The sequence below is a fragment of the Passer montanus genome, unplaced genomic scaffold (assembly GCF_014805655.1).
Source record: "Passer montanus isolate IOZ18808 unplaced genomic scaffold, ASM1480565v1 scaffold1, whole genome shotgun sequence".
NCBI classification, from domain to species: Eukaryota; Metazoa; Chordata; class Aves; order Passeriformes; family Passeridae; genus Passer; species Passer montanus.
In genome coordinates, this window is record NW_024356504.1 from 15,481,750 (window position 1) to 15,503,206 (window position 21,457).

Consider the following 21,457-nt stretch of genomic DNA (forward strand, 5'->3'; position numbering starts at 1 on the left):
AATCTACACATGCCCAGTTTTTTAGGCTTAATACTTCTACAGATCAGATCTATGCTACAGTGGTCACTTCAAAGTTTCCCTCTGTGCTTCACCTTTGAAGTAAAGGTGCCCATCAGTTCAGCTTCTCAAAAGAGATCTGTGTTTTTCTCATTGATCTAGTAACAGGGAAGTCACAGCCACCAGCAAGCAAACCTCAGAACAGAAGGGCAGCTCAACACAACACAGAGCTGGTGGCAACAAGGTGAGAGGAAGAAAACGAAAAGGAAATCTATTCCACTATCTCTGTTACACTTCTTCCCACTTCCCATGGAAAGAGTAAGTACTTCCATTTTAGAAAGCAGCACGTGAGGTGTAGAGGGGCAAAGAAATGCAAAGTCAAACACAATCTGCTACAAGAATAAAGGATTATATTCACATCACAGTAAAAAAACCTCAAAAAACAAACTTCCTTCTTTCAAAAGGACACAGTTTTGTTTAAATGCAGCAAGTGAGACTGAAAATTATTTAAACTTTAGATTGCTTTGGACAGAGTAGAAGAGCCAACAGTTCTCCCTCCTGCATCTCCACTGGTTGAGAGAGAAGTTACTAAGAGCTAGAGGGCAGTAAATTCTTGAACCACTCCAAGACAATAGCAAGATCATTGCATCTGCTTCCATAGATCAGAAAACCACTAAAAAATAATCTCAACATTTCTTCTGAAGACCATCACCTTTCAGATCAGCCCTTGAGGTTTATTCAAATCCCAGTTTCTCCACCTCAAACTTGGCAATAATCAGAAAAAGATAATTCTATTTTCTCAAATTCACTTGCACAAGTTTAGCTAGAGCTGCTCCCAAAATATCACTGCCTGCCTCAGTATGAGGTCAAGGCATCCTACCCTCCCTACTTGACTGGCAGGTCCTCTGAAGCCTCCTGACAATGATCTGTGATCTGGCACTTCAGGCAGGTTCAGGACCTGTGTGAGACAGGGAGCAGCCATCGGAAGGTGCCCACAGATCACTCCAGCAAACAGTGAACAGCTGTCTGCACCTGAGCTCTGGGTTAGGCATTTGCTTTTAGAGGGACACCTCTACACCAGTAACACCCACAGCTTTCAAAAATGGGGCTTCAAAAACTTGTTCCTGTTTCATAATGCAAGGATTTTTATTTAGTCTTTGCTCTACTGTGTTTACATTATATTTTTATGCAATGATACTGCAATCACAGGTGCAAACCAAGCCGAGCACCACTACCTCCTTCTAGTCGTTTCCATACCTGGAAACTGTTAAACTACACAGAAAAAGCTCTCTTCTCATGTATTTATACTAAGCAGTTATCATTATGTTTTTACATCTGTCCATACTACACATTTTTTTCCTGTTTACTCCATTTAATGAGCTCTCCTTGTACTCAACGGTACTGCAATGGGAATTAAAAAGCTGTTGTCCAGGCAGAGGTTACTGTTAATTTTTATCTTCTATTACTCCATTCTACTCTTTATTACTTTCTCAGCTTGCTAAAATTTCAAACTAAACATAAGCTGGAAGTCATTCAAAACCAAGTAGGAGACTGCAGCCACATCTTCTATTGTATAATGTGGAATAGTTTAATGCAGCCCTGAAAAGCAGATTTCCTAAATGCTTGTTAAATTATTTCCATAATTCAAAGGTGACAATGCTTTAATTTCAGGCTAATGCTACAGCTTTATGACTTCACAGTTTTATTTAATGGTCCAATTCACTAGGATATTATGCTGTCTGCATTTGGCCCTAGGAGATGTTTTTACAGCATGGGACCGCAATGAATTAAGCACATTTCAGACTCTCTGTTTAGTCTAGCCCATAGTTCTATCATCTTGCTGGAAACCTCCAAGTTGCTTTTGACGGCACACAAATTAAATTGTGGGAAATTAGAGCAGCTGGAAAACTGGCTTTCAATGAATTCTGTATTGTCTAATTCTCATTTTTATTCTTCAACTTGAAATATCCCTGTGGAGCATATTCCACCCATACAAACTGCATCATTCCTTTGTGATTTAGGAGGTTTGTCACAAAACAAGATTATTCAGACTGATTAAATTGCCAACAAGCCAAACATACGGTAAATGCTACATGAGAGAAAAAAAATAACTCTCAGAGCTCATACGATGCATTTGTTTCACGGTGCTCCACACTGAATGCCAGATTTTATCCTGAATGCTGTACCTATAACTAAAAGTACACAAAAAGAAAAGACTTTCCTTCTTAAACACTGTACTGTTCTAAGCTGCAGTGGCAGGTCAACCTAGCTACTCTAATATACACTCCCCTCAAAGGATATTAAAAGACCAAATTCTTATCACAGACAGGTTAATTCGCCCACTCCAAAGAAGTGTTTCCTGAGTCTTCTCTGAAAGCATCCCATCACTATTTTTGTATCTATTTTTTTTCCCCTGCTGGCTGACCCAGCAATATATGCTTCTGCAGCTTGTTAGCTTGTTTTCTGCTCATCAGCTTCCTCCTGAGTTCTGATTCAGCCACATCCATCCAGGGCACTGCAATGCATTCAAGGCAATTCTCGGCAGAATGACTGTGCCAGATGTCTCTGATGGATGACAACAAGACACCTCTTTTGTGACATCTTGCACCCTCCTCCCCCCAGGTTCTGGAAGAATATTTAATGAAAATTCAAAAGAGAAACATACCAATTATCAGAACTACAGTGTGCCAAAAGACCTGTAGTGTTTGAGGCATAAACTGTAAATCTTTAAGGTCTGCCTTTAATCTAAACAGTAGTAAATAATTTGTAAGGAATTTCCATTTGTTTTTTTCTCCTGTGATAAAATCAATCATAACTACAGACAGTAAGCTACAGGGTAGAGGGAGTTTGACCATTTAAATTGTTGTTCCAAAATCCTGTAGCTGCAGGTACTAAAGGCAGAATTAAGGGCATGACCTTCTCCTATCTGTTCTTGCTTCTGCCCAGGGGCAGCCCTCCTCTTCACATGAGAATTTCCTAAGTCCACAAGAAATGTAAAAAGGGCTGAGTACATGGTGACTCCTGCATCTGTATAATTGCTACACAAAGCAAAAAGGAGATGGTTTCTTATGGAAAATAGATTAAGGAATTCTATAAGCAGATAAGCTGAGATTCATGTTTGGAAACAAAGGGAAAGATGGGTTCCACGGACAATAATACAACTGATTATTTTAGAAACATCAGTGGGGATATGTACTATATGGAAGAAATAAAATCTTAATCATTGTTGGCTGAATGAAAAAAAAGGACTCAATTTGAAAAAAAAATTGCAAGTACAATTTTGATGATCTACTTTACATCTGATTAGAATCCCATACTTTTTCAGAGATTTAGACACAGTTTCTATGCAGTTTTTTTAGACTAAAAAAACCCCTTTCTTTTTTCTGCATCAGAGAAATTAGCAGTATTTGCACTTTGAGATGAGACTCCAAAACAGAAATTATCTGCAAAAAGTAGAGATGTGTTTTTGTTAATTAATGATTTTTTTCATTGTGGCAGTTTCAAAAACACATCTTGGACCAGCAGCAAGACCTGAGATAAGGTTGCATCTTTCCCCAAACTGCAATCCTGGAAGAAAAAAAGGGGAATAAAGGAAAGGAAGACTATTTGAGGACTGGAAAAATATCTGGCAAAGATAAACTGAATCATTGATTTAGTCATGGCAATTTCTAAGCATTATTGATTTGATAGCCCAGGGTCTGAATACTGTAAAACAGCATCAATGGAGAAGCACAGTGACAGGATGACTTAAGTGTACTGCAAGTAAATCTTTCAGATTTCAAGGGTAAAATTTACTTAAAAGGAGATGAGAAAAGTTCATTCCACTTTTCAAACAGGACAGCAAAACAAGCACATGGAAGTAGACTGCGTGTCTATAAGCTTTGTCCTGGAAAACATGGTTATTAGCATTTAAGTAGTACTCCAGACAGACCAATAGATTTCTAAGCAGCATGAAAAGAATAAGCCTCACAAAGACTGACACACCTGAGGTTCAGAGGGTCTGTCAGTCATCTTTTCTATTGACTGCTATGAATCTTCAGTTAAGATTAATTCAAGTGGGCTGATTATCAAACAACCAGCCTACAAGGAAAATCTTTCCCAGCCCTGGTGGCAGCTCATTACCCCAAAGCATGACACAACACATTCTTTCTGCACTTCATGTCAAAAAGGCATGGCCATATCCCCCATGGATGACTGGAGACCCAGGAAAAGCAAGATTATCTAGCTTACATTCCCATGTGGATGACCCTGAAAATGTGCCAGATGTGTTCCCAAAGCACTCAATGCAATCATCCCAATTTAATAATCCCTGCACGGACCCATTCACATCCTCATGGTGTCCTTCATGGCATCCAAGTACATCCAGTCATGGCTTGGGCACATACATTTGGTTCACTTCCCCACACACAGATGCATATTTGGTGTGGATTCCTCAGTGTTTCTTACAAATGATGAATTTCCCTGTGAAAGTGACTTTGCTCTGTGTACAATGGGTATATAAGGTGAAAACAACATTATGTTAATAAGGTGCTGTCTTCTCCTTTTAGATCTAGTTTTGAGGGGTTTGTCTTTCACTGTCATTGAACTGTCTCTCTTCTCCTATTGTAAGAAAATGAAAATGAGCATTGCTTCTGTCAGTGAGCTCTACTCACTTTGAGTCTTCCCATTCTAAATAGTCCTGGATTTACTTTTAACCTCTCTTTGTACAGATGTCTTTCTATGCCTTTGATTAGGCACATTAGTGTTCGTGACAACCTCCTCTTTCAACACCATATTTTACCTCTAGTGGAAATAAACAGCCCCCAAGGTAAGATCCTTTTAAAGTGCTTCATACGCTCTTCTCACTTCTTGACCAATAAGTATGCTATACTTGTAGTATACTATACTATTAAATCGCAGCACGTCATCAACAGTTTTTTGTCACCTTGCTTTTTCAGCTGCTTCTTCAGACAGTGGATAAGTACATTTACCCACTCTAGTATCAGCTATGCATCAGATATTCTGTGACACTACTGTTAAATTTCTTGCCATGCTGAAAATTGACTTTATATTTTTTAATACTTTTTTCCTTTTTTTTTTCCCTGCAACATTTCCTTTCCTTTATATCTCTCTCCCTCTTTGTATAACTGTCCGATTCCCTCTCAACACACACAATCACAATTTTCTGCTTTATTCAGAATTTCTATTCAGCAGTGGGCTCTAAAGTTGACAGGCTGCAGAGAAACCACTGCAAACATAAACACAGTAAACTAACTTGTAATGTTGGCATTTCCATATCCACACCAGACACTGGATACCTATGACCAGACACCAAAATGCAAGAAATCTGGTGTTTATCTGCCCCAGTTAATAACTGGCTACAAACAAGTTTGCTATCCGAATCCCTTCAATTAAACAGGTAAAAATGCTGTTAGAAATAACTTTAAAAAAATAGAAAGGAACTTAAATTAGAATTAGAAAGAACTTTAAAAAAAGGTAAGTGAGCATTAAAAAATCACTTTTCTTTAAATGCAATGCATTAAATGAGCTTTAAATGCTCATTTCTGATGGTTGGATTTCTTCCTTGAATTCATCCTTCACAGATTAAAGGCACTGTAATTCCCAGAAGGCATGAGCTCTCTGCACCTCCACTTTTAAAAACACTAAATGAGTCATTGCCCTGAATTTTCCATTCCACCTCCAAATTCTTCAGCTTGAACACATTTTGGGCACAAAGAGGTTACTGCTTCTTGAACTGTATACAGAAAGAACTGCCAGCCTGAGTAAAATAAAAGCTTTATTTAGCCCAGGAACCCACCTCTGCCTCTGAGGGTGAAGAGAAACCCAGGGAAGCCAAAAGGTTTTCCTGAAGCTCATTCCCATTTCCCAATGGTCTTTGCCTCACAGCTACCTGAGTGGGAAGCTACAACTAAACCTTCATGTTTACTTGCACCTTCTGAATCTATGAGACCAAACTGGGCCTTTTTCCAGATGAGTTGCACTCCCTCTCTTGATCTATCAGGATCCTTGCTGTCCTGTGGTGGTTTCAAGTTGAATTCATTGCATCAGGAAAAAGCAAGCAAATAAAAGACTCCCAAATCCAGCTGTGTAATCATTTAGGTGTCCCTTAGATCATATATGATGAAAAAGAATCAATTCCTGTGTGTGTTCTCTATGCCACACATGATCTCCTTGCTCTCCTATGACAGGTTCCCCCAACCATCTTTTAAATTTCTTTAGTTTCCCCACACATGGAAGCCATCCATGTTTTTCCATTCTCAGGAGGTGTGTTACAGATTTATGTCATGGAACAAAATATTTTTTCTCTTCCTTTCATGTACCTAGTGTAACAACACAGAATTTTGTATTTCACCTTTCCCTGAATATGGAGCAGTTTCAGAAAACTAAGCAGAGGCATCATCTGAAAAAAGAAGCAAATTGAGAATTCCTGTGTACACAAAGTAATTTTTTTTCTACTTTGTACTTAATTGACTACTGTAAACAATTTTTATGAGAATAACAATAAGAGAAGTTCCCAGAGAGAAAAGAAGCTCTTGTGATTAAGGCACCGAAAGCATATTTAGTTGACCCAGAAGTATAGGAGTTTTTCCCACCTCCACCTTGCTCATAACCAATGTTATGAGAATGTCAGCAAGTTCATTACAGATAGAGAGAAAATCAGGTATATGCCTTCTGGATTTATGCCAGATAAATCCTCTTTTTTGAGGAAAGAAAATGCAAGGTGTTTGTCAAAAATCCTACTTCTTCAGCAGAGATAAAAAGCACTGACAATGTTTTGATCACACATATTTATATGATAAATAATAAAAATGAGCACATTTCCCATATTGAAGATCAAGGAAGGATATTCAGACAGAAAGGTGAAACTCTGTTTCAATTCTTTGGAGATACAACAGCAAAGGAGACACATCTTATTAAATATTTGTTACAGTTGAATAAAAAACATACTTAATAATTAACTGTTGTGCATTTAATTAACATAATCACTGCCCAATTAAATAAAAATGAAAATTTAATTTGAGGCACTTTAAGTACAAGGAGATTAAGGATAAAATATGAATATCCTGAGTCCTCAGTTTTCAGCACTGAGTGTGGAAGTGATATGTGGCAAAGTAGTTCAGCCAGAATTAGCAATTTAGAAAGGGTAATAAAACATTCCCTCATCCGCACCTGGCCACAGAAAGCAAAAAATGCCGAACAGGAGACAGTGTGGGAAATTTCACCTCCATTTCAAACATAAAAAGCAGAAAGAAAGCCCTCCCATCCATCCCCATCCACAATAAGGGCCATGCAATCTTTCCTCATACTCTTGGCTTGACAATCCTATTTACAAAATAGGACTCACCTAAGGGGAGAATTTGCCAGACAGGTCTGTTCATTTGAAACAATTCTTATTTTAAACCTACGGAACTGTAAGGTTAAAAAGCCTCAACCAGCAGGTCACCTTGCCAGGCTCTTGCTCTGGTACTCATCTCTTTGGTGTCCCCTCTCCTAAGATCATCATGCATTCTCCTCCATACAAATACCCGGGACAATCAAGGTTTCCACTCCTCGGAATGCCAAAGGCAGCACACTTGTATGAGGGGATGGATTGCTGCCTACATCAGCCTAGAAGGGTTTATAGACAGCTCAGGGAGAGGAGTTTAATAATAATTCCCAGATCTAGTATTCTAATAAAGCAGAGAAGCCATTCAATTACAAAAGAATGGTTTGGATTATAAGTTTCTACCCTCTTTAGTAAAAAACAAACATCTCATCAAAAGTTATGATATTATGAAGTGCCCTTTATAAGGTGCAGACACTGTTGTATATATCACTTAGCAAGGAAAATCCTTCAAACTTATTTTAAAAATCACTTTTACAAGGATCTTATTTAAGGAAACATCTCAAAGTGAAACTTCAGTTACAACTTGTTTGATTCTTCCCCACTCCCGAGCTGTATTATTGACGTCTCTATCATTTTATTAAGACCACCTCAAATCAAATTAGACCTGAGATCAAGCAGCCAAGTCAAGGTTAGGTCATTACCTGTTATATTGCAGAAAACACGGAGTGGTCCCAGTGGTCCACTTCCATCAGAATCGATGTAGAAGAAACCTGATGTCTTCCCTTGGTGTCGGTAAGCCTCGCAGGATTGTTCATAGACAGCTTTAAAAGAAAGAGAGAGTGAGTGCTTCACAGCCAGAGCACAGACAGACACATTCTATACATGAATACTGCATTAATTATTACCATAACATACCCTGTTAGCACACAGTTGATTAGCATGTGAAATCTTACTGCATCTAGGCCTGAATCCATGCTCAAAATCACACATTTCTTTAACTAATTCCTTGAACTTAATGCATGCTGGCTTTGAAGATACAGGTACTTGCTTCATTTTGGATTAAAGTATGTAAATATTTAAATAAAGGGATATGAACTTTCAAATGTGATATATCTAGTCATGGGGTGGTACATACATTCACCATGTATGGTATTTCAAAGACATACCTACATACACACAGGTACACATGATTTACTACCTAGGCATACACTTAAGCCTTGTCAACACAGATATTTTTGCCAGTCCTTACCCTCCCTGCAGGATAAAGTTAACAGAAAGCATTAAAGCCCCACTATAGTCTACTATCCAAATGAAATTCATTGTTCCCCAGCAGAAAAGCTCAAGCTCAGACATGGTCCAACCATCCTAGGTTACGTTTTTATGCTTTAGACCTAATTTTATACAACCAACTCTTTCTCTGTGCTTATCAATATTGTTCTCAGAGTATCAGTGCCTATGAAAATCCAATAAAACAAGTACAGCAGATCACCAAGAGCAAGAAAAGAAGGAAAAACAGTCAGTCAGTACAATCTTTGTATTGGAGGCATATTTTCAGGAAAGTTACAACTGTCACGTCATATGAGGCAAAGACAAAACTCACACAGAGAGGCAGTCGAGAGGTATCAGAAAGTCACATGTATGATCCTGGACCTTGAACAACAACCTTAAATCTCATTTCAGGAGAGTTTATTTATTACCTCTCCACCTGCTTAAACTTACCTGATTATACTGACAAAATTATTTTCCCTAAGAGTTTATAACTGCTGTGTTGAGGCTGTAAATACAACTGCAAAGTTCCCAGTGCTTTTCATCTGAAAGGAACTCAGGGAGCTTTGCAGATTACTGGCAGGGACAGCACTTCTTCACCACTCCTAAACACAATCCCTGCAGAAGACAGCAACTGCTTCACAGCAGCAGGAAAAGCTCCTTACTCTCACTCCTCTGCACACATGGATTCACATCCCTCCTTTTCCCTCATTCCCTTAAAGAAACTTCTCCAATGAAACTTTCAAAAAGGCATATATGGCGAGCCCTGAAGCAGCCTTGTCTGAAGAATGCTGTATGACAGTTCACCACTTAGATCTTGTCCATTTCTTCACTTCTGCCAACAAAATAGAACCACAGTTCTAGGGGCTCTGGTCCAAACTGGCTATGGATTAAGTCTCATCGTTCAATCATTTGTATACTCACCAAAATATCCTTCTCCCTTGCACACTTCCTGCCTGACCAGACATCTTTAGCAGACAGAACATCACTGAGTGTTAAACAAGCACAGCACTATCCTTCCCAGGGTTAAGAAGCTGCTTAAGGTACTCAGCACCTGATGAGACAGTGCCTTAATTAGCATCCATGCCATAATAAATAGAATTAAGAAAGCTTTTTCCTCACAGCCTGATGTATTCAAGCATGGTAGGAGGCCTGAATATCTCTGAATTCCCACTGTGACGGCTGGCCAAGAACACATATTAAATGCAAGTTAAATAAAATCCCCAAACCAGAACCTATTCTTCCAGTGTTCACAACCTGAGGGGCTGACAGAGTCCCAGAGTTGCAGAAGTGCTGACAGAAGCAGTGGGCATATGGAGGTCAGGAGAGAGATGGTAACAGGCAATTAAGTAAGCAACCAAGGAATCATGGTTTGATCAATTTGCAAAGTTCTAAAACTGCAGTTCACTTAGTGAATTTGCTGTCATCATCGTTACAGGACACTTCATCTTGTCTCATTAGGGAATATGCCAATTGCTTCCTCTGAATTGTTTGCTGAAGTGTTTTTGAAGACAAAGGATGGTGCGAGGGGTAGAGACATAAAACAAATATGCTGTCAGTGAACTGGCACAGCAAATCTCAGTCTTCATCACAACTTGTTCTTTCTAAGTGTTCTTCTTCTTGACTGTCATTTTGGCTGGAGCCCAGATCTACTTTTTTCAAATTAGTACAGAAAGATGTGAAGATTCTGCCATTAATAATGTGGGCAGATTCAAACAGAGATTATTTACTCACCTTTATATGGCCCCTTTGTCACTGTAACTTTCGAGAAGAAAAAGGCTATATAGACCTAGAAATCAAGCTTATGGTGCTCAACTGGTATAATTCTGAAAGGATACACAAGCTTCCATAAAACTACAGTTATGTCTGCCAGAAGGGAATCTATCCTGGTATGTTTGCCTTTCAGTTATATGAGAAATCCAACACTACAAACTGGGAAGTAGCAGAAGAAATGGGAAAAGGCCATAAACCTCGAGCTCTAGCACATAAAACATATTCCATCATGATTAGTGAAAAGCAGTTTTGGTGGGCAGTTTATTTTGTACATGCACACAAAGTTTCACATGCCTGTATCTGTAGCACTTGGTACTGCACACTTCTAGTCTGCAAGCAGATGGGCCATTGATTTTAATTCTTTTTTGCTCTTTTTTTTCTATATAAAATGCATCAAAATGAAAATTATGTTTGTTTTTCAGCCACTGGCAGATGCCCCTACAGACATTTCAAGTGCACCAACCATTCCAAGCTCTGCTCAACTCCTTTGTGGCCTCAGAAGATTGTTTGCTTCAGAATAGAGTTATGCAATTCCATTTGCTGAAAAAGGCTCTATCATGCCAGTAACAACTTGAAGCCATCTTTATGGGTCCATGAAAGACAAGATCTCTTTGCATTCATTATTCTCCTTTTGCAATCAAAAATATCATATTAAAAAAACAGACAGTCAGCTGTGGCTGTTGAGACCCCAGAACCTCAACTTTGACAACTGCCTTCACATTTATGTTCTGTTTTGTGTCAGGCCTCTCTGCTGTAGATGGAGTTGTATTCATTTCAGGAATGCTAGGGAAACCATTATTCTAACTGCAATTAAAGTCACCAACCATTTAGGTATATAAGGCCCCACTCTCAAAAAGCAAGCACCAAAGGTAATGATGGAACTGTTGACAGACACACACATTTTAATGCCAAAGAGAATCTGTAGTAATTGAACCTTTTTAATAAAGCAGAGGTATTAATCAGCTCCATTCAGAGCAGAACCCACCATGATTGTTTTAACCAATATTTTAAAATGTTTAAGTAAATTAAAAAAAAATATTAGTCGGTTCATTCCTTTCCATGAAGTATTTCAATAGTCTTTACACTTTTATTTCTTCAAATTTGTTTTTCTATTGTAAAATGTTCACCCAAATGGGACTGAAACAAAAAAAAAACCTAGCCTTCTTGATAGGCAGTTCATGCAAAACTTGTTTTCTCATTAAAATACTTTTGAAAAAGCATAATTTCAAAAATGAAACCTTTAGCTTGTTTTTGTCTCATAAAAGCAAGATCAGCTTTCCTTCTCCCACCTTCCCAGTTGTTTATTTTGTTGTTTGTTTCTTTCTTTGGCAAATTTTGATTAACACCAGCCGCTGAAGATAAAATTATGCTTCCCAGCACCATTTGTTTCAGAGAGCCAGAAACACTGAAAATCCCAGTTTAAGACTTTGAGCCCCTGCTGTGTTTCCTCAGGCCCTTCTGGGCGAGCAGTTCTGCCAGCAGCAGTGGCACTGCAGTGGCACAGGCAGCAGGGTGGAGCAGGTTCACAGAGCTGCATCCTGGCAGTGCTCCACTGAAAGAGAAGTCAGCAGCCCCATGAGCCCACACCACCCCCTGCAAGCTTGGCCTGGACCTCACAGGGATGGCTGGTAAAAGCATTACGGTGAGGTACAGCACAAGGCAAGAAAACAGTGTAAAAAGTGTCACAAGGCTGTTGCTGATAACTGGCTACACCACCAAGACCAAACAAGAAACAGCCTGACTCCAAGGTCACAGATTTAGTAAGGGACACGACATCAGAGATATCTGTTTTACTTGGTCACAAAGGATATCTTTTACTGTCTTTTTTTTTTTTCCTGCCAGAATCACTTGTAAGTTATAACATTGGATAGACCCTATGCTGACATTTTTGCTCTATAAGGAGTTTTTTTAAAGGCTGAAGGCTGCTCCTGTGTTTCACAAAGAAATTTAAAATCCTCCCAGAGCTGGCTGCTGAAAGTGATGCAGCCTGAGAGCCCCATTCTTTAGAGCAAGAGCTGCTCCTCTAAGTAAGTGCCGTGCTCTTGCTACCTGCTAGGATGGGCTGTGCTGATGGTGTGCAGGCATTCACTGCACTGACAGAGCTCAAGATATCTATCTCCCAGCCTCCTCTGTAAAACAACTATACCAATTTCTCCCTCAGACATCTTTTTCAGTCTCAAGTATCTCAAGCTGAACTAGCTTTTCAGATCAACAGCTCATCATATCAGAACATTCATTTATAGCACTGCTTTACTCACTGATCATAATGCTTATATTTCCCTTTAGTTCTCACTTTTCATCTTCCCAGGTGCTTAGGAAATCATTTGTCAAATTTTGATCAGCATTCACAAAATAAACACTTTATCCCCAGTCAGAGCAGCATCCTAATTCTACATGCTTTCTCATGTTTTCTGTGATATAAACATTCATAAGCTCAAAAATCAAAACCATGGCTCTAAAATGTATACATCCCATGTTTTTTCAAGCCCCCACAGAAATATCCTAGTGAAACTCTAAATATTCACTTTGATTTGTCATGGTTCAAGCTACAGATCCATGATTCAGATTTCAGTGTCAGAAAAGCATTGTCAGATTGTAATATCATTATAATAAAACCTTTTCTTGACCTTTTGTGTATAAAAACCATTCAGAATTCCATTTCTTAATTTCTGCATCAAGACCCTTATGGCTGGTCAGCCACGGTCAGTTCTGCAAGGACTGGGGTCACTCTTGGTTTGGGTCTGCAGTTGAAAATTCAGCCTTTATTCAATATGCTTCACAAGCCTGAAAGACTTTATATATGAGTAATTGTGTCAGTGTTCAGTTCTCTGAAGTATTTTGAACCTGATAATCCAACTGTTCTAATTACAGTCCTTAAACCAGAGGTGATTTTATCCCTGCCATAGCTGAAATCTATAACAGTTCATGCCTAAGCACAAACATTTCCAATGTCAAACTTCTATTTTTTTCCAATAGAAAAATCTTTTTTGTCCAGTTTTTCTAGACTGCCCCTTACTATATTGATATCTGGCTTCCAGTGTTACTTTTGCCCCATGCATTTCACCTGCAGTCTCCACGGCAGCCCTTGCTAAGCACAGGCTTCCTGTTCCACTGCGGGGCTGCTCAGCAGAGGAGCCTTTAGATGGTCTCAGTTCATAAGTTCTAGCTCTGTTTCCTTTGTCCTGATGTTCCTAACTTATGAAATCTCTGCTCTTTTTCAGGCCACTTTTTTGGTTTTTTTCACCTACAGTCCTACTTTGGCTAAAAAAGGAAAGGGCATTCTTTTTACAAAGCCTTGAACTTCTGCAAATAACTGTTTGAGAACTTCTGTTCTCAAGGAGCAACATATTTAAAGCCCCCTCTCCTCAATGGGTGAATGAACCTGCTATTCACCCAGTAAGATGCACCTCTTACCCCACATTTAAAAATCCCACTTGCCGTTGCACTCAATGTAAAGGTTACAGTGACAATGTTCAGTTTTGCTGCTGGGAAGACCAGGCAAGGTAAACCTCTCTCTGCTGCACCCAGCAGCACGTTACTAATGTAGATACCAGCAACAATGCAAACTTCCAAACAAAAAAACATTTGTTTGTTTGTTTTTTCCTTAGATGACACTGTCCTTTTCAGATTTAATGGACACCAAGATAGCTTTCCTCAGAAAATAGAAGTAAACCTTAAAATTCCCTATATTTTGTTCTGACTGCATTCCCAATTACTTTGGAAATTGATTTCATTGTATGAAATGTGAGCTAGGGATTCAGAATTTGAGCTCTACTAGTTATGATTACCAAAATGAAGCCTGTAGTATTCCTGCTTCAAGATTAGATTCTCATGATCTAATAAAAGTAGCTGATAATTTTCAATTTCTCAGAGGGAGAGACCATTTTATGGTGATATAATAAATAAAATACATTAAAGGGACTTAAAGAACTTTAATTCTTGATTTCATTGGGAGGTGCTGACACTGTCCACTTCTCAACTAAAATATTGCTTTTATCATCTCTAAAAATTGCAAAGTCATGAAAAACTGTAGACAGAATATTTGCAGCAACATAATTTCAGACTCATTTAATAATTTTGTAATTCTTTGCACCTTAGACAAGAAGAGTAATAATAACCCCTATAATGGTAATTACTATTGCATTCAGAGGGGAGAACTTATGTACTGGTTAGACTGGAGAGGCCAGTAAGAGCTGGGGATTCTGCCAGGATATTCAACCAGCCACAGACTGACCTTGGGAAAACAGATACACACAAATGCTGAGCAGGCCAAATTAAGTGTTCTCAACAAAATGCTCAGAGCTCTTGGAGGCAGATCAGAGATGACTATTTCAATCTCTGCTCAGGTACCTTAGGCCTGACAGATCTGCTCTTACAGACTTGGAGTAATGAGCAATGAACAAAAGATTTTTCTAAATAAAAAAGAAAGCAATATGCAATGGCAGGTTTCTTATTTCAACAACAGAGGGATTAGTACAGCAATGAACTCAGGGAATGATCATCATTCTCACCCCTAAAATACCACTGTCTTGTTAAATGCCAGAAAAATGTACTCTCAAAACCTGGATTGTGACAGCTCTGCTCTTGACAGAATAATGCAGTCTCTGCTGTGACGTGCCTGGATGACAGACAGCTTATTTCTTCCTTTTTAGAATATGTACTTGCTCATCTGGTAAAGAATATGTTATTTCCACAGATAGAATTAAAATGCCTTTTAGCACAGCATCTCCTAAATGGATGCTCAGGAGAGATGCTCCCATTTCACCTGGTTGTTAGACAAATCCTGCCATCCAAGCTTAGGCTCCCCCTGGCCAAGGTCGTGTCAAGCCATCCTCCCCTGTCACTTCCCTGCTGTGGCTGGAAGGCAGCTGTGACAATCACAGAGCCCAGGCTAGTGCTGGTGCGGGGTCACCTGCAAGCCCTGGTGCTGCAGGAGAGCAGCCAGGGAGACCCAGACCAATGTAAGGGTAGTGCTGGAGGGACAGGAGTGACCAAAGGGGTGAAGGATGCTGTGCAAAGCTGGGTATTTCGGTCTTGCTGCCAAGTCCCCACATCCCTCGGGGGATGATCACACCTGAGGATGGCTGGCTTCACACACGACTGAGTTTCCCACATGCTCCCTTCTGCAGAAAAGTCCCAAAAAGGAACATTCAATGTGTGATTTAAAAGGAAATCTCAAGCAAAGGGAAAAACTTTTTTTAAATGAACACCACTGAAGGGAAAGCATTAATAACACAGTAACTTATTACAAAATAAACAAGGAAAATTCATATTCCAAAAGCATGGTGTGAACAAAAATATGCAGGAACACCAAGTACAGTACTGAAGGTTTGATATGAATATTAAATGTGTTTTCTTTAGTCAAAGAAAGCCAGTGTGTTTAAGCACACATGGAAAAAAGCTGTTCAAGAACCTCAGACAGGAAAATTGGCTACTCAGGACATGCAAATTGCCCTACTGCACTTACTAGTAGGCATCTTTCAGACTGAAACTCTCAAAACCTCATTTACCCATCCAGCAAACTGTACACATCTCCCTACCTTGGAACACAGGAGAACAACCAAACCCCCAGCTGGCATTTTAAGATGCAGCTCCAGTACTGCTAACAATCTGGCTGAAGCTATATTAAGCTTTTCAGATAAGAAAAATGATATATGCAGTAAGCATATTAGTATTAAAAATATACTTTCAAAGCATGAAGTTATGTTAAGTTTATGCCATATCAATGACTATATGACATTTCAATTATTGGATGACTCTTTCCTCCAGCAATTACCTAGGCCAGTAAGACATATGCCTGTATGAGTGAGATAGATCACATACCAAAGCAAATATTCAGAATTAAATTATATTCTGTTAATTATCACCTTGCAAAGCTTTGGGACATGTTGACAACCCCAAAATATGAGGAATTAATTAATTATTTTATATTTCTCAACATATTTTATATCAATGTTCAACACTCTTTGGAATTAAAAAATTCATGCAAGATTAAAACCTACCTGAAAACTATCATAAATAAAAATAATAGAAATACAGAAGGGCAAGATGAAGCTTTCTAAATTACTAAGATAACTCACAAAAAGGTAAGATTACTAATCAGTATCTTGCAATGAAGTTATACTATTCTGTATCTCAGGGTCACTTTACACTAGTCTACTGCTCTTACTATCAATAATTACAAGAATTAATAATATGAGAGGCATGACCATGCAGCTTTTAAACTATGCACTTTCAATTAATACATATATCAACCTATGTATATGCATACAGATACATAAAAATTAAGATCTGTAATTCACATCCCACTATCTCTCTTCTCACCTATAATTCTGTCATACCTTTAGCTGCCTACTCTATCTCTAAGCTGGAACAGCCTCCTTCTACAGATGACAGACTTCAGAGGTGGTCCATGAACTTCCCATGGACACCTAGCTCATAGTGAGATTAGTTAAGCTCTGAAAGCAGCTCATACTCCTTTTTAAATATAGATAGAGACCAGACCACTATCTTAACTTGGATGTCACAGTACCAAGACAGCAAAAGATAAATTAGCTGAATCCCACCCAGGCCTTTTCCCAAGCTGTGTACCAGCATCAGTGTTTGTATCTAGAGGAGGAAAAGAGAAAATTAGCATTACATTATTATCAGTTTGCTATGGTTCACACATGTAATGGATCCTCTCCTATCTGGATTTTATCAGACTACTCCAATACCTGACAGATCAGCAGGCTACCCACCACACCGGAGAAATTGGGAAAGTATTTATCACTAAAAGGCTTCAGCTGAGCTCCTCTTCCAACCTATCTAAATGCAAGCTATGTGAAACACATTTAAAAGATAAAGCAAAAAGGAAAACCATACATTTTAGAGATTGAAACACGATTGTATCCTCAAAGCACTGTCTCAGCTACAGATAAGCTCAAGTAGCAATAAGTTTCAAAAGAAACAGCCCACACAATTTCAGTAGACGATATAGATCACACACCTTTTAATATATCTGCAATTGGATCCTACTTCCAACAGAGATGGAGAAACTAAGACACAGCAAAACTCTTCTACAATGAAATGTAAATCAGCAACAGTTAGCTTTATATTCTGTAGGGTTATTCCATGACTCCTGGTTTCCCCACACTGTGGGCAGTGAAATGGGCACCTGGAGATAGTCAGCAGCAGTTCTACATTTACCATCGAACTGCACATCCACGTGCATTTGTGAGAGCAAGGCAGAGAATGTGCTTTGGGGTTCCACAACCACAGAGTACAGAGATGGAAACACAACTGCTTGTCAGTGCTGTGACTAGCCAGAGAGAAGATGGGAATTGCACTGGAAGATGTAATGATGAGAGGCAAATCCAAAAGGGGAAAAAACCCCAAAGCCAAAACAAACCACAACAATGACGAAAGACTTGGAAGGCATTGATAACATTCCATGTGGCAGCTAGCAAAGGAGGATTAACTGTGACAGAACAAAGAAATGTGTTTATGCATCAGGCAATAAGCTTTGCAAGAAACTATCTGTTGGGAAACACTAAGACTAGTAAAACCCAGAAAACATATACAGATTTTACTTGCATTTACATTTAAGTTCAGAGAAGAGGAGAATGGAAGCAGGACCAGACGACAATTTAGTGTGAAACCTGTCTGCCACAAAATAAGGCTTTAATAGGACAGGGCTACACCCTTTTCAGTAGTGGACCCTTATCTGGACCACGAAGATTGCCAAACATCCTGTGACAGTTTAGGAGCTTTCAGGATTTGGAGGGGATTGGAGTGAGTAGGAGGACACCTGAGGTTTGCAGGCAAGTTGCTGCCTCCAATAAGATTATATTAAGGCCATGTCTAGAGCCAGGTAGTTCTTTTCCATGTATTTTCAGATGCATGCTTTTCCTTCATGCACACATCTTGAATTTCAACTACATATTTTCAGACATGCCAGACACAATTTTGTCCCACATATCTGACACAGTCTTGCAAACACTGTCCCAGCTGTGTCTTCTATCAACTTACTGTTCTTTTCTGACACTCTCTAATTCCCTTATGTTGCATCAAATGCAAACTATTTATCTTTGCTTTTCATGGCACATTTCCAACCTCTTTACCTGTCACGACTCTGACATTTGCCTTGTCAAAAATGTCAAACTCCTCTGGCCATAGCCTTATATTTTTCAAACAAGCACATTATTGCTTTCTCCCATGTCACTAAGAACTCCATTTCTTCCTCTTTTTAATCTCTACCTTATGACTATTTTGCTATAAGAAAGCCTAGAAATAATTATGCACCTGGTAGAGTGAAAGTGCCACCTGTAATGCTGATGAAGCCTTTCCAGCATTCCATCACCTGTGCCAGCATGTTTTCATACCCTCAGAAACTTAACTGCAATCTCTTTGGAGAAGAGATAGTATGTATTGTTAGCTGTTAGCAGGATCCTGCGTGGTCTGTGAATATTTGGAACTAAAAATAAGACTGCTTATATACTAACCATAAAATGTATTTCAATGCTTCATATTTGATGACAGCAAGTTAGGAGCAATTTGTCTCAAGATCTCAGTTTTTAAAATTGTAAGATCTCCCAGTCTGAGTTGGCAAGACACAAACCAATTAAATCTGGCTTGCAGATGCATGCCATGCAGTTCTTACAAAAAACATGACAAAGAATGGGTCCTTTTATTGTTTTCAACCAGTGGCACCCACGTTTTACCATACCAAAATGAGGTAAAACCTATGGTGATGTAACTCAGACCAGGCAACACTGAAATAATTATGACTGTTTTGCTTGCAGCAGATTGCCAGCTAAATCTTTCCCTTGCTGCTGCATGGATTTGGGTCTGAAGGGCAGTTTAATAGAAGAAATAGCCTCTCTAAAGTGGTATAAGTTCAATTTCAGGCCTGTCAACATCAGTGTTCTAGAAAAATAAAAACCTCTTGAGGTAATGTTTCAAACCACACAAAATTAAATGTTTTACTTTGATAGTACTACACTGAATTACATGATTGGAGAGTTTCCTATACATTAAGGATATTCTGGAGTTATGCTGTGATCAAATCTGTGCCTTTCATTCACCTGCTGAAAGGTATTCCTGCACATGAACCACTATCAGCTGAAAGTGATAACATCTCTTGTTCTGCAAGTTTCGTATCACCCGTCGGTTTTGCCCACCAGCTTTGAGTTGGTTTCACTGCATATTTCAAATAGATGAATGGATTTCTCCAGACTAATGTTGCTGTTTATCAGCACTGCTTGGCTCACAGGGTAGCTGGCTCCACAATCTAGCTGGAATCAAATTAGCTGTTGATAAATCAGTTGTAAGCAAGCTGAGCAGCTGAATAGCTGTACATCACAGGTGTGCACAGCTTAACACAAGAGCTCCCTGAGACACTTTTCAGAGCAGTTTCACATCAGTGAACCTTAAATAACTGCAACTATGTATGTGTCTTTGAAGGGCAGACAAGAGTTGACAGAAGCAGGAGGCTTCACTAGCTCCATGGAAGTGTCTGTGGGGAAAACTAGTCATGAACCAGCTCCCTGTGGTATGAGATGGTCTCCTTTGGACAGAAGCCACACTGAGCTGGCACCAACACAGTGAGCCTCAGGCCCCAAGCTAATATGACAGCACAGATGTAGCCCAGAGCTGTGTCCCTAATCACCTTTGACAGTCAATAGTGACAGTTCTCTTCCTTCCCCAAGGAGCCCCTTCCTTCTCACCACCTGATTTGGCCACCTAGTTCTGTACCAGTCATCAGCTGGTGTAAACACTCTGCTATGGCCTTATGAGCTTTGAAGAGTTTTTTTTGGAACAACAGAAGCAATGGACAGAAAGTAAGCCCTCTTTTTAAAACTATAGAGTCAGCCTTTTCCTTCCCTCTCTTCATCTGGCTTGGCATGATTTCCACACAAAACCCTTGGCTTCCTTTGTTCTCACAATGTAGAGCTCAGGTGACAAATTATGAACAGATTCCTCAACAGAATCTCTTGTCAGCTGCATACCCCACAAATGCTTTCACTGTTAACTAGCAAACCATTAAAGTCTCCAAAATGACAGAATGGTTGCCAATATTCTCAGCTTCAAACCACTAAGTACCTTTTCTTCTCTTTGGCTTTTTAGTTAAACAGGGGTAAAAAAAAATCCATCTCACCAATGCCATCCTATCTGCGGTCCAAGTGCTCATCAAGCATCCAGAGTGGTTACAGTTGTATTCCTGGAATTGTTATTCTTACTCAGTTTTTTTTCCTCTTTATTTCCTTTGTCAGAACTGGGAATTTACCTTCATTTTCTATTTTTTCCTTTTAGTCAGCTGTAAGAAGAGGCTTTATTGTGGCTTTTCCTTTCTCTATTTTTTACCAGAATTCACAGCATTTTGTGTCTCTACTGTTTGATGGGTGTTTTTTAACCTTTAAAACACCTTAATATTCTTTTTGCTGTGGATTTCAGTAGCTGAATGTTTCTGTATTCTTGTTAATAGTAGAAGCCCAAAAAATAGTTCAGCAAAATTTCAAAATCATAAACTGTCAGAAACTGGGTTCTTGCTACATGGACTTTCATACGATCTAAAAACAAAGCCCAGCGTGGTAAAATTGACTTAAAGCACCAAACACAGATTAAAATCAGCAAGGCAAATTCTACTAAATGTCTAATGAGCACTGTAATTATGATAAGGAAGCAAAACAAGTGAAAACTGAACGTGGGTTTACTTACAGTTGTGACAGGTGGCTCCCATGTAGCCTGTATTGTTACAGTCACAGTAAAAGGTGTTCCAGGACTGGGAGCATTTTCCTCCATGTTCACAGTAGTTGGGTAAACATCTAAATAGGGATATTAAAAATGCAATTAATTATAAATATTTCTGCAAAAATAATGTGCTGGGGGAAAAAAAAATCAAAACCAACAGAACTGTCTCAACTCCTTATTCAGGCAAGAGTTTCCTAGGGCTGAAATCGCTGTGTAATGAAAGAATTATTTCTTTCTCTGTGATTCACATCCAAGCACTGAAGAAAACAACATTTAAGCAATCCAGAAGATAAGCAAATATCACTCTAAATAAAAAAACATACCACTTGTTAGCAATTAAAGTGTCATGAACTTTCTGACCAC

The 21,457-nt window shown here is 39.0% G+C and overlaps 1 protein-coding gene across 1 annotated transcript in view; it reads right to left on the reverse strand.

Annotated features, from left to right (window-relative positions):
- The window catches only part of CNTNAP5 (contactin associated protein family member 5), a 193,689-nt gene that overhangs the window by 84,281 nt on the left and 87,951 nt on the right, over nucleotides 1-21,457 (reverse strand). The window contains exons 10-11 of the mRNA XM_039701582.1: nucleotides 21,062-21,168; nucleotides 8,026-8,145 (exon numbers count right to left, since the gene is read on the reverse strand). Of these exons, the coding sequence (XP_039557516.1) occupies nucleotides 8,026-8,145; nucleotides 21,062-21,168 (227 nt within the window). The remainder of the gene's footprint in view (nucleotides 1-8,025; nucleotides 8,146-21,061; nucleotides 21,169-21,457) is intronic.